At 43.0% G+C, this 14,799-nt stretch overlaps 1 protein-coding gene across 2 annotated transcripts in view; it reads left to right on the plus strand.

Annotated features, from left to right (window-relative positions):
• Window positions 1-2,407: 2,407 nt before the first annotated feature.
• SNX1 (sorting nexin 1) overlaps window positions 2,408-14,799 on the plus strand; it is a 53,879-nt gene continuing 41,487 nt past the window's right edge. Inside the window, exons 1-5 of one of the 2 annotated variants that reach the window (XM_088445998.1) lie at window positions 2,408-2,594; window positions 11,522-11,627; window positions 11,885-12,009; window positions 12,722-12,788; window positions 13,329-13,372. In XM_088445998.1, the coding sequence (XP_088302124.1) occupies window positions 2,484-2,594; window positions 11,522-11,627; window positions 11,885-12,009; window positions 12,722-12,788; window positions 13,329-13,372 (453 nt within the window). In that variant the 5' untranslated portion in view covers window positions 2,408-2,483. The remainder of the gene's footprint in view (window positions 2,595-11,521; window positions 11,628-11,884; window positions 12,010-12,721; window positions 12,789-13,328; window positions 13,373-14,799) is intronic. The other variant, XM_088446006.1, reaches the window with a different exon arrangement.

Below are 14,799 nucleotides of genomic sequence, written 5' to 3' on the forward strand. Positions count from 1 at the left end.
TAAATTATGTTGGACAGGTACGTGGAGGTGTAAATGATGTGGGACAGGTATATATGGAGGTGTAAATTACTTATGTAGGACAGGTATGGTGAGATGTAATTTATGCAGGACAGGTATGTGGAAGTGTAAATGATGTGGCACTTGTATGTGGAGGTGTAAATGATGTGGCACTTGTATGTGGAGGTGTAAATGATGTAGGACAGGTATGTGGAGGTGTAAATTATGTGGGACAGGTATGTTAAAATGTAAATGATGTGGGACAGGTATGTGGAGGTGTAAATGATGTGGGACAGGTATGTGGAGGTGTAAATGATGTGGGACAGGTGTGTGGAGGTGTAAATGATGTGGGACAGGTACATGGAGGTGTAAATTATGTGGGACAGGTATGGTAAAATGTAAATGATGTGGTACGGGTATGTGGAGGTGTAAATGATGTGGGACAGGTATGTGGAGGTGTAAATTATGTGGGACAGGTGTGTGAAGGTGTAAATGATGTGGAACAGGTATGAGGGGGTGTTGTATTGATGAGAGAGGGGATTTCGAATTTGCAGATGGGAGCTAAAAGTATTTATTCCAGCTTTTTACAAACTTGTATAAAACACTGCAAAATCATTGTACAAACTTTTCCCTGTACCCCTAAATGCTATAAAGACTTTAATTTGATGAAAAACACTTGTTGCTATAGTATTTTTTAACCTTTATTAAAAAGTGACACCATGTAGGAGCCTCCAGTAGTTTTGTTATAGCCACTAACCAGCGCCGTAACTACACAGAGGGGGTGGGACCACGATCGCCGGTAATCACAGCAATGCCCAGAGCATCCTCAGGATGCTACTAGACATTTTGGTGCCCTGTGCCAGAAAAAGCATTGGCGCCCACCTCATTTTTCAAAGGGACATAATGCACCCAAAAAAGGGCCATGGCTTCATGGGGAAGGGCCAGGGAAGAGATAGAAGAGACCAGGAGATCCTGGGGATGAAATAAGAGGAAGCTACAAGCAAGAATAATAAACACAAATTTGACAGGCCCAAACAGTGCCCCCTGACCTGTGGTGCCCTGTGCGATGGCACCGGCCGCACTACCCTAGCTACGGCCCTGGTCCTAAGGATGCTCCAGGCAGCACTGCTGCAGATTCTGGCAGCAGGATGCCGTTATAGCTCTGGCCCTGATTCAGAGCCGGACGCTCTAACAGAGTGCTCGCTTAAACCAGGGCCGGCCTTCTTGTTTTTTAGAGCGGCCTCCAGGCCGCTCGCATAGCTGTGGGTTACCACCCACAGCTATAGCGAGCGGCCAGGAAGATGGTCACAATGGTCAAGACCATCGCGACCATCGGGCTTACGACGGGTCCCTTGTGGTAGGGTCTCGTTGCAGCAAGCCCCAGGGAGCTTTCGGCTCTAACAGAGCCGAAAGCTCTCCCACTGACATCACTGGTCAGTGGGGCCGGCTGACCCAGTTGTCAGCGGGGCCGGCCCCAGACGGTAGGCGTTCCCATGGGAACGCCTCCGTCTGGGCAGTCACCCCCCCGGCCCGCCTACCAAAGGGGGCGTGCTGTCACTCAACATCGACAGCATACCCAATTTGGTACGAGACCCGGAGCGATGGTTTACCCGTCGCTATCTGGGTCTCGCGCATGCGCACGTCGGAGCCGGCTCCGTCGTATGCATGCGCACTGGGCCATCATCAACCCGCTTGCGAGCACTCAGCGCTCGTGAGCGGGTCTGAATCAGGCCCTCTGTGCGGTCACACCGCTCGCACACCCCTATTTACAGCCCTGGCAGCTGCCACTAACTTCCATCTATATACTCTAATTCTGCTATCTCAGTTGTCACTTTTTTGGGATCCAGGATGGTTTCCCCACTTTTTCATGATCTTCTCCCAGGTTGCTTTTTATCCCTACCTCCTCTCCTGCATGTCTGTCATCTGTTCCAAAATTGGGGCGGAAGGGGACAACTCGGACATCCCAGGCCCCCACTACGCATGTTGGAGATTGCACAGACCATGGGGTATATTTACTAAATTGCAGGTTTTTAGAAGTGGAGATGTTCCCCATCGCAACCAATAACATTCTACTTATTTAGCACATTTTAGAAGATAATAGCTAGAATCTGATTGGTTGCTAGGGGCAACATCTCCATTTCTAAAAACCTGCACTTCAGTAAATATACCCCATAGCTGATTATTATGTATATTCCAGTGAATAAAAGAAAATAAAATCACTCCATAAATCAAGTTTCAGATATATACAGTCAGCCATTATTTACTACATTTGCCAGAGGCAAAACAGGCATAACACAACGATTTGGCTGATTAATCCACAACAAATTCATTTACTCCAGATGGCTATGAAGGACAGTTATTCAAATGAGCCGCACGGGGGCGCTTTTGCGCCTCTGTTTTGGGTGTGTGACGTAGCCCGGCATTGACCCCTCCCTTCTGCTCCACGGAGTTCCTGCCCAGTCCTCCCGCTTCCGGCAGCTCGAGTGATGGCGGATGAAAGTGGAGTCCCACAGTGGGGTCCCCCGGACCTGGGCGAAGATGAGGAGGCGCCGGGAAGTGACAGTGACACGGAGGGGGAGGACATCTTTACCGGGACTGTGAGTAACTGGCAAGAAGAGCTGCCTAGCGGTGCCTGGTATATGTGTCATATTGCTGCAGGGCATTTATCTCACTGATCTCACTCTACATACTGTTATGTTGTCGTAGACACTCAGGGCTCTGTACAGATCTTTTTTTGTGAGCAGAGTTATAAAATATAGGGTGCTAAGCAGGCTCTGTATAGTAAATATGTCATTGCTGTTATTTAAAGTCATGTTATTTGCATCACTCTACCCAGGCAGTGCCCAGGCGGACGACTGCTGGCCCGGAGGGGCCGTGCCCAGGCGGACGACTGCTGGCCCGGAGGGGCCGTGCCCAGGCGGACGACTGCTGGCCCCAAGACAAAGCTGTTGCTTCAAAATTATAGTTTAACAGGAGTTAGCCTTTTTAGATTGAAGTGATTGATTTGATATTTTTAGTCTGATATTAAATCCTGCCTAATCATCAGTTATTTTTCAGGCGAGAGTTTCAAAAGTAAACTATCTTCACTCACCAGCAGCTGGAACTAGAATAAAAAACAGTTGAAAATTGACTGCTGACACCCCTAAGGGCTGTACTGAGCTCAGTCAGATGTCTGTTGACACTGAGCTCAAGCCAGTCATCCATCTTTGCACAGTGACATATCTGCATACAGGAAAGCCTCTGCAGTGCAGAGTCATACAGTATAGTAATATGTGCACACAGGACTCTACAGAGCTTTGGGGCCTATTCATTAAACCTAAAAATTCTCTGGAGATAAGTAGCTTTAGAACTCGCATGGAGTTCTACCTAATTATAGGTGGAATTCATCATTCCACCTCTCCATAAGTATCTATTCCGAAAAGCTGTCATTTTTGTGATGACAGCTTTTCAGGAAATAGATACTTTTCCCTGCCTACACTACCTTATCGCATCTGGAAACAGTGCTGCGCATGTGCTGTTACATCTGTAAAACCAGCGCATGCGCAGCACTGCCTACAGATGCGTTAAGTTTGTGTACCCCCCCCTGCTCACCTCCCCCCCCCAACTTACCTGTCCGCGCAGCAGCCTCCGGCTCCGTCCTGCTGGTCTGTCATGTGGTTTCCCAGCAGACCACATGACAGATTAGAAAAAAAAAAAAAAAACTTTTTTTTTTGTCTAAACTTTCTTGTGCTCTGCTGGGGAGCACACATGTCTGACCAGCCTCCGGAGCCTGAGGACGGAGCAGAGCGCTGGAGGGACTCGTCGGGGGACCTGCACACGCGGATACAGGTAAGTTTCAAGTGCTATTCGCCACCTCACAGTGGCGAATAGTAACTGCATCAAATTCCGAAAATTGATAACTTTCGGAATTTGATAAATACCATAATTTCCACATCCCCATACTAATGTATGGAGAGTGTGGAAATTAACGCAGGGGAACTTAGCAAGGAGATATCTGTGATATCTCCTGTGCTAAGTGGCTACATGAATACCAAAATAATGTTATTTAAGAAAAATGTCCTTAAAAACGTTATTTTAGTGTTGATGAATAGGCCCCTTTGTGGCAGTGCATGCACATTGTCTCTATGGTGTACAGTTTTGTTGCATTGTCACCATAAGTAACATGTTTTAATGTAATGGATCATACATTGGTGATCACATACAATGGTATTGATTGTTTCCAGAAATGCTCAATGTTTTTTCAAATCATGTTCTCGCTGTCATTGTTTGGATGCTTTAGTTTAATGCTTGTGCTATTTTAGAGACCAATCCAGTGAGCATTGTAACAGTGATAAGTCAGCTGCTATCACTTTAGCTTTGATGATTCATAGAACAAAAAAGGTCAGTTTAAGATAAATTGAAGGTACTTCATGACCTAAAATAATATTTGTTTCAAAATACATTTTAACTATGTATGCTAGCTTCATGCTTTCTCCGACGTGTACACAGGATATACATTCCTGTGTTCTGTAACCTGCACTGTCAGCATATACCAGATTTTTCTCATGGGCTCCCTGCTGATTTCACTCCTAAATGCATAACCAATACAAGTTTTACGACTTTTATTTATTTTCTTTAAGTTTTTTTTTTTTTTTTTTGAAACAGGTTTTTTGATTTCACTGGTTGTAAAGTCGCTTTACAAAGTCCCAGCTTCTTTTCAGTCTAGTTCCAGCTATTGAGAGCGAATACTGTGGGCCTGATTCAGCAAGAAACGTGCAGATGCACGCAATCGGTCAATGTTTTTGCTCTGCTTATGCATCGCAGTGTGCAAGCCGGCCAGTGTGATGGAGTATGCGTACGTAGGGATTCCGCAGACCCAGGACAAGTGATTGACAGGAAGTACCGTTTGTGGGTGGTGATGGAGGAATGGTAGGGCAAACGTAGGCGTGCCTGTGCGTTTGGACGGCGTTTCAGGGGGCGTGCATAATTCCTTGCGGCGGAAGCAGCCTGAGGTCTAGTTGCACACAGGAAGTCTCGAGATGTCTGTGGGAGGGTCAGGTCAACCACTATTGTGCGTATGGGTCCGATGGTTCTCGATGTTGCCAACGTTTCCGCTTTATTGGTTGGTATAGAGGACACAAAGGGAAGTGGGTGGTATTATGTAGTGCTGGGCTTCTGCTTATTCTGCTGCGATTGCCGTGCGTATGCATTCATTAGCACATTCTCGCAGCGGCCGGTTGCGTGCATCTATATCCGTGCTTTCCTTGCTGAATCAGGCCCTGTATCCGTATAAAACTCCCACCTGAAAATTTACTGATGGGGCTATGATTCATTCCTCACTGGTGTCATCAGAAATCAGTTCTTTCAAGCTAAAGGGCAACTCCAGCTAAAGCATCATTTCGATGTCACATCTCTTTACCTCAAAATTCAGGAGACGTTATTGCAGCCAGTGCTACAGCACTCCACCTTGTCAGAGCGTTGACAGTCAGGAGCAAGGGCTGCTCAGCGCTGTGTTGTGGCTCTGTCCCATCAGCGTCTGTGTTGGAAACTGACACAGCTGTTTTCAATTTCCATTTATCAATGCCAACACAAGAAATGCAATGGGGTGAATGGTGGGATTGCTCGCACGAGATGTCCATTATGTGCGGTTCCTGACTGCTCAATTCAGTAGAATGCCGTGCAGTGTGTTCAGGTTTCAGGGTCCACCATGTGATCACTGGACCTATGTATATGAGAGCTCACTGGGCCTTAGTAGATCCAGACTACGTCTCATAAGAATAATAAATAAAACAATGGTTCCTCTCCGCTCTGACTCTGTTACGTCATCTGTAAATGAACAGTTGCTGTGAAAATGTTTGTTGTGTACCCCAAGATTTATTCTCAGCTACTGGGGATATTTCAGTAAAAACATGTAAGGTTAACAGCCCCCCCCCCCTCCCCTCCGCTTTGTAGCCCCTATAACTTACCCTAAGCTTGAGGAAATTACACATACTAAGGATCAGAATAAATGGGGGACACATTTCAGGGTATGTTTCTATGGGCACAAGAATTGCTTAAATATGCTTAGAAGTATATTTATTATAAAGTGTTTTCTCACTGAGATTTCATAACCCTTAATAAAAAAAACTTTGTCATGGAAAAAAATATATAAAAAAATCACTGATGCCCTAACAAATAAAAGTTAGTATATTTAAATCAACTCATAGCAAAATGTGTCTGGTCCTGCAGCCCCAATCATTAAGGGTTAAGGTCCCCTTAACAACACACTTTGGATTGACATTTTCAGCCAAAGTAGAATCACTAAATGAACACTAAACATTTTTAGTTTCTTAATAAAAAATGCATGTATGCTACTTACAACATGTACAGATATATAGGCAGAAGTTCCCATACCTTGCCAGTACTTGTCATGTCTGACATTCTACTTGCATTACTATGCAGATGAGTTCCAGCAATTGTTCTGTTATCTGGTGTTTTCTCCAAAAGGTTGCTGGCCGCAGTATCCTTACATGGAATTTCTGACTGCATTCGTCACGTGTGTTGGAAAATATCTCACCTTAAGCTGGGTACACACGTAAAGATTTTCTGTCCAACCTTCCAACTAGTTAATTGGTTGGAATGAAAATCTGGTAAGGTATGAAAGCAAATGACAATCAGCAATTTGCTCTCAAACGCCGGAAAATGGACAAAAACTGTTGTGTGAACAAATTGTTTATATCAAACATGTAACAAACTTGTCTAACAACCATTTTCATCTGTTTTCTGGCATTTAGGAGCAAATTGCTGATAATCATTCACTCCCATACGTTACCAGATTTTCATTCCAACCAATCAACTAGTTGGATGGTTGGACAGAAAATCTTTACGTGTGTACCCAGCCTTCTGATCACAATTTTAAAACATATCAGTTTGATGTATACATATACAGTATATTAGGTATGTATGTGAGTGTATAGATATGATCTTTTATTTTTTTGTAATAGTCCCTTGTAGCTCTTTTTATGTAAAGCTGGGTACACACTGGAGCGATGTCGGGGCGGTTTCATAACGACAAATCCCCTACACCGCTCAATGTGTAACGGCGATTCCACGCTCACTAGGTTTAATGTGCTGCAGATCAACCTAGCGATATCGCTAGCGACCAGTAGTAAGTTAATGAAGGACGGAACAGTGATCGTTCCATTGTTCATTACCTCGTACAGTGTGTATGGGCAATCTCCTTTCAAGGGCGTTCGTTCCGATTTCGGAACGAATGCCCATTGTTCCCGTGTGTACCCAGCTTAAGACCATTTTATTGTAGGTTATGTAGTCCTTTTAAGTCTTGTATACATAGGAAAGAGAGCTCTTGTTGTTCACTGTAATTCTAATGTGGAGACAAATATTTAGCATTCTTATCCAAAAGTGAATTTGTGTTTAGCTTTAAAAACATGTTGCTCTTGAACTGTGCAACATGTTTTAATTTTTTGCCCCAGAGTTGCATCTGGGCAACAAATATTTTCATAGCCACCAGACGGAAATATATTTATTTATATTACACTAGGGGACAGATGTACTAAGCTCTGGAAAGTGATAAACTGCCAACCAATCAACTCCTAACAGTCATTTTTCAAACACATCCTGTAACATGACAGGTTAGGAGCTGAGTAGCTGGTAGTTTATCACTTTATAATTTATTACTTTCCAAAGCTTAGAACATCTCCCCCTAGGTCTTAACACTTTTTTATGTTTGTATGTAATGTCTGTATTTTTAGGGGTTTAAGAGCAGCCCTTATTTCCAGCTATTACCCCAAGTCAGCAGAGGATCCCTCCTTCTGGGGGGCCATGGAATGTTTGTGGGAAAGGGAACCACTTGAAAGACCCTGGCCTCGAAAGGGACATTATGACTTCAAGGGTCCTCTTAGCAACGGCAAAGGAAGGTTCGAAGACCCTAGGCCCCATAAAGGTTCTTTTGAATGGGGAGAAACAGGGCCCTTCTTCTTTAGGAGAGGGTCTAAAAACCTAAGCCCGTCTGCACTGTTGGGTGTGGTATAAACATCAATACTCAGAAGGTCGGCTGGTTCTAAATGTTGACAGTAAAAAGGTCGACAAAGTCATTAGGTCGACCATTGTTCTGTAGACATGTATTTAAGGCAACAGGGTTAAAGGGTTGACACAGTCAAAAGGTCAGCATTTAACATGTCGACACTTTTTTTCTTTATTTTTGCCTAACCCTAAAAATCATGAAAAAAAAAAAAACGTGTTAATTGTGGACCTGTTGACTGTATCGACCATTTAACACTGTCAACCTAAATACATCTCTACAGAATGATAGTCGACCTAATGACCATATCAACCTTTTTACTGCCGACATTCAGAACATGTCGACCTTCTGAATGTCAACCTTTTTATTGTGGACCAGTCACCCAGTATCTGCACTGTCACAGGGCAGGGTGATAAGAGTATACTCCTCAGGCTTAAAATGAACACCGTGGATGTTTGTGACAGAGGGTTTGGCATACATAAGGACATTAAGCAGCTCCCTTCTGTAGTGAGATGTGTATAAAAACACTCTTGGAAGCAAATCCAAATATTTTGCTGTCTGTATAATTGTATACATTACAAAGCCCGCTTGGCACACACATTGCTTTGTAAAATATACTTTTGGTGGAATTGCAGTGCATTTTACTGATGTGAAACATTTTGGTCTGATGCAGGAATAAATCACAATAAATCACAATTTGAAAACAACAATCAACTTTTTGCTAAACCTCAAGCCGCCCGATACACATCACTTATACATAATACCCGAATAAGGGTCTGAAACTCAGATAAAAAGTGAAGGCACCTTTATTTATTAATTCTTATATTTATATAGCACATATTCCGTAGCGCTGTACAGAGAATATTTTGCCATTCACATCAGTCCCTGCCCCAGTGGAGCTTACACTCTATATTCCCAACCTAATGCACACACAAACATTATGGTTCATTTTGTGGGGGCCATTTAGCCTGCCGGTATATTTTTGGATTGTGGAAGGAACTGGAGTACCCGGAGAAAACCCACACACGGGTGAGAATATGCAAACTCCACACAGATGTCATAGAATTTTTTAGTTAAAGTGCACATTTTCCTGTCATCGTGGCAACCAGAGAATACACCCTGGCAACAGGAGCAGGTATGGGCATCTGAGGATATGGCATTACCGTGCCGCTTCCCTTACATTCCTACAGTGACCTCTGGCCTGCACTAGACCCAAGTTCTTACAGCCAGAACACACTGCGGGCTAGCTGATCGCCCTGGCTCTGAAGTGCCATCAGCAACTAATTGCATGTGGCATTTCACTACGAAGCTTCCCCTCTACTACTCTAGCCAGCAGGCAGGGGCTTTGTGGTGAAAATGACGACTGCACTTAGTGTCTGCTTGTGTTTCAGGCAGAGCAAGAGGACAATAGATGATATGTGCTGACCACTGCAGGCCCTGAATGACATAAGCATGAGACATGAATGTAATAAAATCCTGTTATGTGATGAGCGATGCGCTGGAGCAGGGAAACCATGTGTTGGTCATGTTGTGATAAGCTGACATTTGTCAGGAACAAATGTTTAAAAACTGTCACTGTCCCAGCATATATACGACAGTTGCCAGCTATGAAATTACATGGACATAAATAATTAGTTGTGTGATTTACCGGATCTGTCAATGTATCTGCCTTCAGTACATGTTAGGGTTTACCTTTCTTTGTAAGCCATAAAAGAACATGGTGTAGGATTGTTGTTTGTATTACAGTACCCTCATAGTCATCATCATAGATTCACCCAAGCATGCAAATATCACTGGGAGGTTATGGGTGAGTGCAGTCTGTGCTGTTTCTGCAAGTCCCAGTCTGTTAAACATAAAGGCCCAGTTATATTCTGCCACTACAGAGCTACATTTGTACAGTTAACAAGTATTAATATACCTTGGGTTGGTCCTTCCTGCTGCTTATTTGGGTATTATGACTGCAAAACTTGGGCATGGTTAATAGACATTTCTGCAGCAGCAATGTTTTGTCACGTTTTGTTCTTTCTGTTTATGAACTTTTTAAGGTGCTGTGGACTCCTTGTGGTCCCAAATAAATAAAGGAGAATAATTTAAAAAAAAAAGGTATCTCCTTGTTCTTTGTTGTAAAGGACTGACAGCCTATTTCTGCCTTTTTGTATTTAACAATTTTTTTGTATCATTTACCTAAAGACGTACTTGCCGGGGTATTTAGAAAGCTCTCAGGAGCTCTCCTTGTCTTGGTGACGATATAGTGCTAGCTGTTTCTAATCATTATGGCACTCCAGCTTTGTCTGTTATATACATAAAGAATCTCCAGCTGCAATTTATCTGCCCCTATAAGAATAAGAGGGCTAATTCAGCGCGCTGTGAATATCAAAACCCTCTTGGTCCCGGAGCTATTCAATGCAGCGCACTGTTTAGTTTGACTATAACAACTTAAGTTGGAGAATGCTGGTTCTCGCAACTTAACCTGGGAGAACCGTCATTCTCTAACTAAAGTGCCTTCCGCAAGGCTGTTAGCACCACGCTAAGCTGGTAAACACCCTCACGGCTGGTACTTTATTCAGATTTCTCACACACTCAAGAGGGAGTGAGAAGAAATCCTTTAGTCGGCTTAACAACGCACTGAATTGAATAGCTCCAGGACCAACTTCCCGGAGATATTCACAGCGCGCTGAATTGAATTGGCCCCAAGTAGTCTATCTACTAGGTGGTGATAACCACTTTTTAAATATTACTGGCAGTGTAATGGGGAAGCTTAATTAAGAAGGATTTCTGCAGTACATGTACCATCCTCTCATCGTTCTCACCATTTCAGGGTGGTAAAGAGAAAAATGCTTTTTAATGAAATATTTTCTCTCTTTTTTATAATCTGTTTTAATTTTTTTGTGACTTTTACTTTTCCGCGAAAGTGAAACTAGAAGCCCAAGTCTGGACCCTCCACTGCACATGCACAGAAGGCCCCCTGCCAGCTTTGCCAGGGAGCTCAGCATCCCTCAGCTGTTCCCTAGAACGTTCCTTTTTAAATTGTGGTGATGCAGTAATAAAAAATTCTTGTAACTTTTTTTTCTTGCAACATAATAGACCCCTAAATGCTTTGTCCTATGTAACATATTTGCATCTGAAATTGTCACATAAATACTGAATACATTACAATATTGCTCTCCACATAACGGCACAGTAAACATTTGATTTATGGACCATACTTTAATATCTGGCCTCTCAGGGTATAATATCTAGCTTTTGTGCACTATACCCAGAGGCATAGGTGGATAAAAATTACAGCTCTTCAGGAGCATTAACCAGCTTTTCCTTAGCTCAGCACGTGCCTTTCTTGTTGGCTTGTCTAACCAGTATAGCAAATATCTGAGGCTGGATTCCTCCCAGGGCTGGAACCTACTTCATTCCTGTCTTTATTGAGACAGCAGTTGGTTTGTAGGACGCGCTGCCAGACTGCCCCTGTTACCATCACCTTTGTCCTCATTTGGCCCATATCTGCCAGCTCACTTTACATTTATATTTCAGAGCAAAGAGGTGCTTGCTCCACAGCCGAAGAAGGAGGAGGATGTCCCAGAAATCTCCAGAGAAAATGGGCTATTCCTGGATGAGGATGACCAGGATCTTTTTGCAGGTAAATATAAATAGTTTTTGTAAAGTGAGACAAATTGACAGATTCAATTACCCGTGAGACAGGGTATGTCTCACTAGCTGGTTTCTGCTTGCAGCCTATGGACGTGTGACCAGAGATTAGGCTGCTGTAATTGTGCTTATAAGTGCTGCTGCCAGCAGCTTACATCTAATTGAATCTGCCCCAAACTGTTTATAGGCTATGGTTTGGTTTAAGTTATGCAGGTTATCCCATCACTATTCTACATCATGTTTGTCCAGCAGAATCTACTGTCAAACTATCAGTGGACAACTCTCAAAACAGCCAGAAGGAAGAAGCTCCTCTCACTACCCCTATGCTCATTGCAGCTGCTTCTGCTCCCTCCAAGCAAAACACTTATGAAGAGGTAATTTGGCGCCAGTGACATGGGGGATATATATGTATGGTTTAATAAAACTGGGATGCCGGAGGACCCTCCGAGTTTCACCACAGAAAAACCATTGACTATCTCTAATTTTGTTTCTCATTTTGTTTTTATCTAGCTGATCAGATTCCAGAATCTCCCACATAACCTTCATAGCTTCCATATCTAATTACATCACCTCTCTGTCCACACATAACCTCACACATAGTCTTTCCGTTCACATCCTCCTGACCCTAGGCCAACTTCCCTGTGTGACTGGATCATACAGCTCACCAAGAACCTCTGCATTCGGGCTGGACCAAATTGCAATATATAGTACCTATCCTTGTGTATCACTGCCTATTTCCCTAAGTAAGCTTGTGAGCAGGGCCCTCTTACCTTTATGTCTCTCTTACAACTCAGTCTTGTTCTATTAATGTTGTCTCAAATTGTAAAGCGCAACGGAATAAGCTGCGCTATATAAGAAATTGTTAGTAAATAGCCACTTGGTCATTCTCCCTTTAACTCTACAATCTAGCTGTCCTTGAGCTTGTCTTGGGTGATTCATGTGCATCCCTGTCTCCTCTAGTACATAGGGAAGTTATCCCCAGCCATTGTATTGAGACAAATTTGTCTTCGTTTGCCACACATTAATTTCTACAGTTAATAAGCAGCATTCTATATACTACTGATCCACTTCTTGTCTTGCTACCAGATAGAAGAGGCGGAGCAGGAGGACCAGTTTGAACTGAATATCAGTATTCGAGACCCAGAGAAGATTGGTAAGTGTTCCTATGTACTCTGCTCACCTGCAGTGTAAATAATTATAGTCTGTGTACCCTATGATTAGTGCAGAATGTTCTCCTGGAGGGTTAGAGCCATTCAGAGCAAGGTTCCACATACAGTCTGCATACAAATAAAGATTCTGATTCTACCAGCATTATTTGTGAACATTATTGATTCTAAGACACCTGCTGAATTGTAATAGAAAAGTAATCCCATATTGTGCAGTGTACCAGCTGCATGGCAGTATAAATGCCCTTATAGCAGGGGTATTCAATTATTCTTTCTGAAATGTTAGGAAGATTTGGCAGGACGGACATTCCAAAACAGGTGATATTAACTCATTACATCTTATAGATGGTGTCTAAAGCTGTCCACAGACCTAAAGATTATCTGCCTAACCAGCTAACTGGAGACTGCTTGTCATAATTTCTTTAGTCTTTCTTTTCAATTCCAGCGATAGTTAGAGAACTTTTCTTTCTTGCTGTGTGACAATAATTCCTTTTGTGAAAACACTAATAGAGGTTCCTTTCCATTAGGTGATGGTATGAATGCTTATGTAGCATATCAAGTTTCCACGCAGGTAAGCAGCAGTAATGAAAATAAACCAGTCAGACAAGACTTTGGAGTCATTTTTATTAAGTGTTGATTTGGTGGGATTTTTCTTTCTGTCAATTTGTGCAATCTGGAGATTTATTGAAGGCAAATTCAAGGGCAAATTGCAAAAAAACATTAGCTGCAATAGACCCTAACAGCAATATTTAATCATGGGCAAAAATAGAAACCATGGGTTTAGTAACTATCGGGTTTCTTCACCCTATGGAACCCGCACAAACACTGCAGCAGAAAAATAGACCTGCCCAGGCATGATGTGTTTGACCGAAGCAATGCAGAGATCTGTGCATGCTTAGTCATGTGTAAAAGTGAATTAAAGGTAAAATTTAAGAAACAAAATGCTATTGCATGGGGACACACAGCGTGGGATCCCCCTGTCATACTGTTAACCAGCCCCAAACTGGCCACCGCAGGGCTGAAATCCTTTGGAAAGTCAGGATATAAAAAAATCTGTTCCACCTTTCGAGTGAAGCCGGTCCTGGACTTTTCCCACACTCCCTGGGCTTTGGGTTCGGGGGTAATAAAGAATTAAATAGTTAAATATCATTGTTTACAGGCGACCTACAAGTCCCAGTAAGCCTGTCCCGGTATGATGCCACTTGTCGAACCACAAGTGACAGCATGCTTGGACATTAAGAGCCTGCTAGTACCAGTAATCTGCCCGTAAAAAAATAAATAAAGACAAGAAACACATACTGAAAGTAATTTATTAAAGAAACTACTCTTTCCCCCCCCCCCACACTCCTCATTCCCCAATTTAGTACTTACACAATTCAGGAATCTGGTCCTCTTCAAGTAGACATCCACGAATCTTGGCAAAAAAAGCAAACCCAATGCTCTGTCCCTGTAAAGAGCCGTGTTGAATGTGACTGGGTCTCTCCTGCTAACTCGCCCGTACACACCAGCAGATGACCGATATATCTTTCAGAAATATCAGCCATCTGATGTGCTGCACAGCAGGTCAGATATGTCTGTGTACGACGTCGATCACAGACATATCCGCTGTACACACCCGGTGATGCACTATAGATATATCGCCCGTTCAAACGAACGATATATCGATCAGTGTGTACCCAGCTTTACTCTAGAATTTCTGCTTGGGGCCCTGCATATTGTTTCTATTGTATATTGTTTCTGCTTGTGCAGGCCACCTAAACGTTTGTTATCTGTATGTTGTTAGTTTCTCTTATCCTCTGACATTTCTGTATCCTTCCATACACTATGTTCTGCTATATATTGAGGAGACAGGCTGTAGTCCCATAGCTGCTGTTAAATGACAGTTGGCAGCGTAGTGACAGCAAGTACAGACTTCTGTTAGAACAAGGGTATGTACTCCCAAGTAGACCAAGTTGTTATCTATTGATAAGGATTACTTTATATTACTTCACTGCACTT

Source organism: Taudactylus pleione, unplaced genomic scaffold (assembly GCF_031769625.1).
Source record: "Taudactylus pleione unplaced genomic scaffold, aTauple2 ptg000019l, whole genome shotgun sequence".
In the NCBI taxonomy this organism is placed as follows: Eukaryota; Metazoa; Chordata; class Amphibia; order Anura; family Myobatrachidae; genus Taudactylus; species Taudactylus pleione.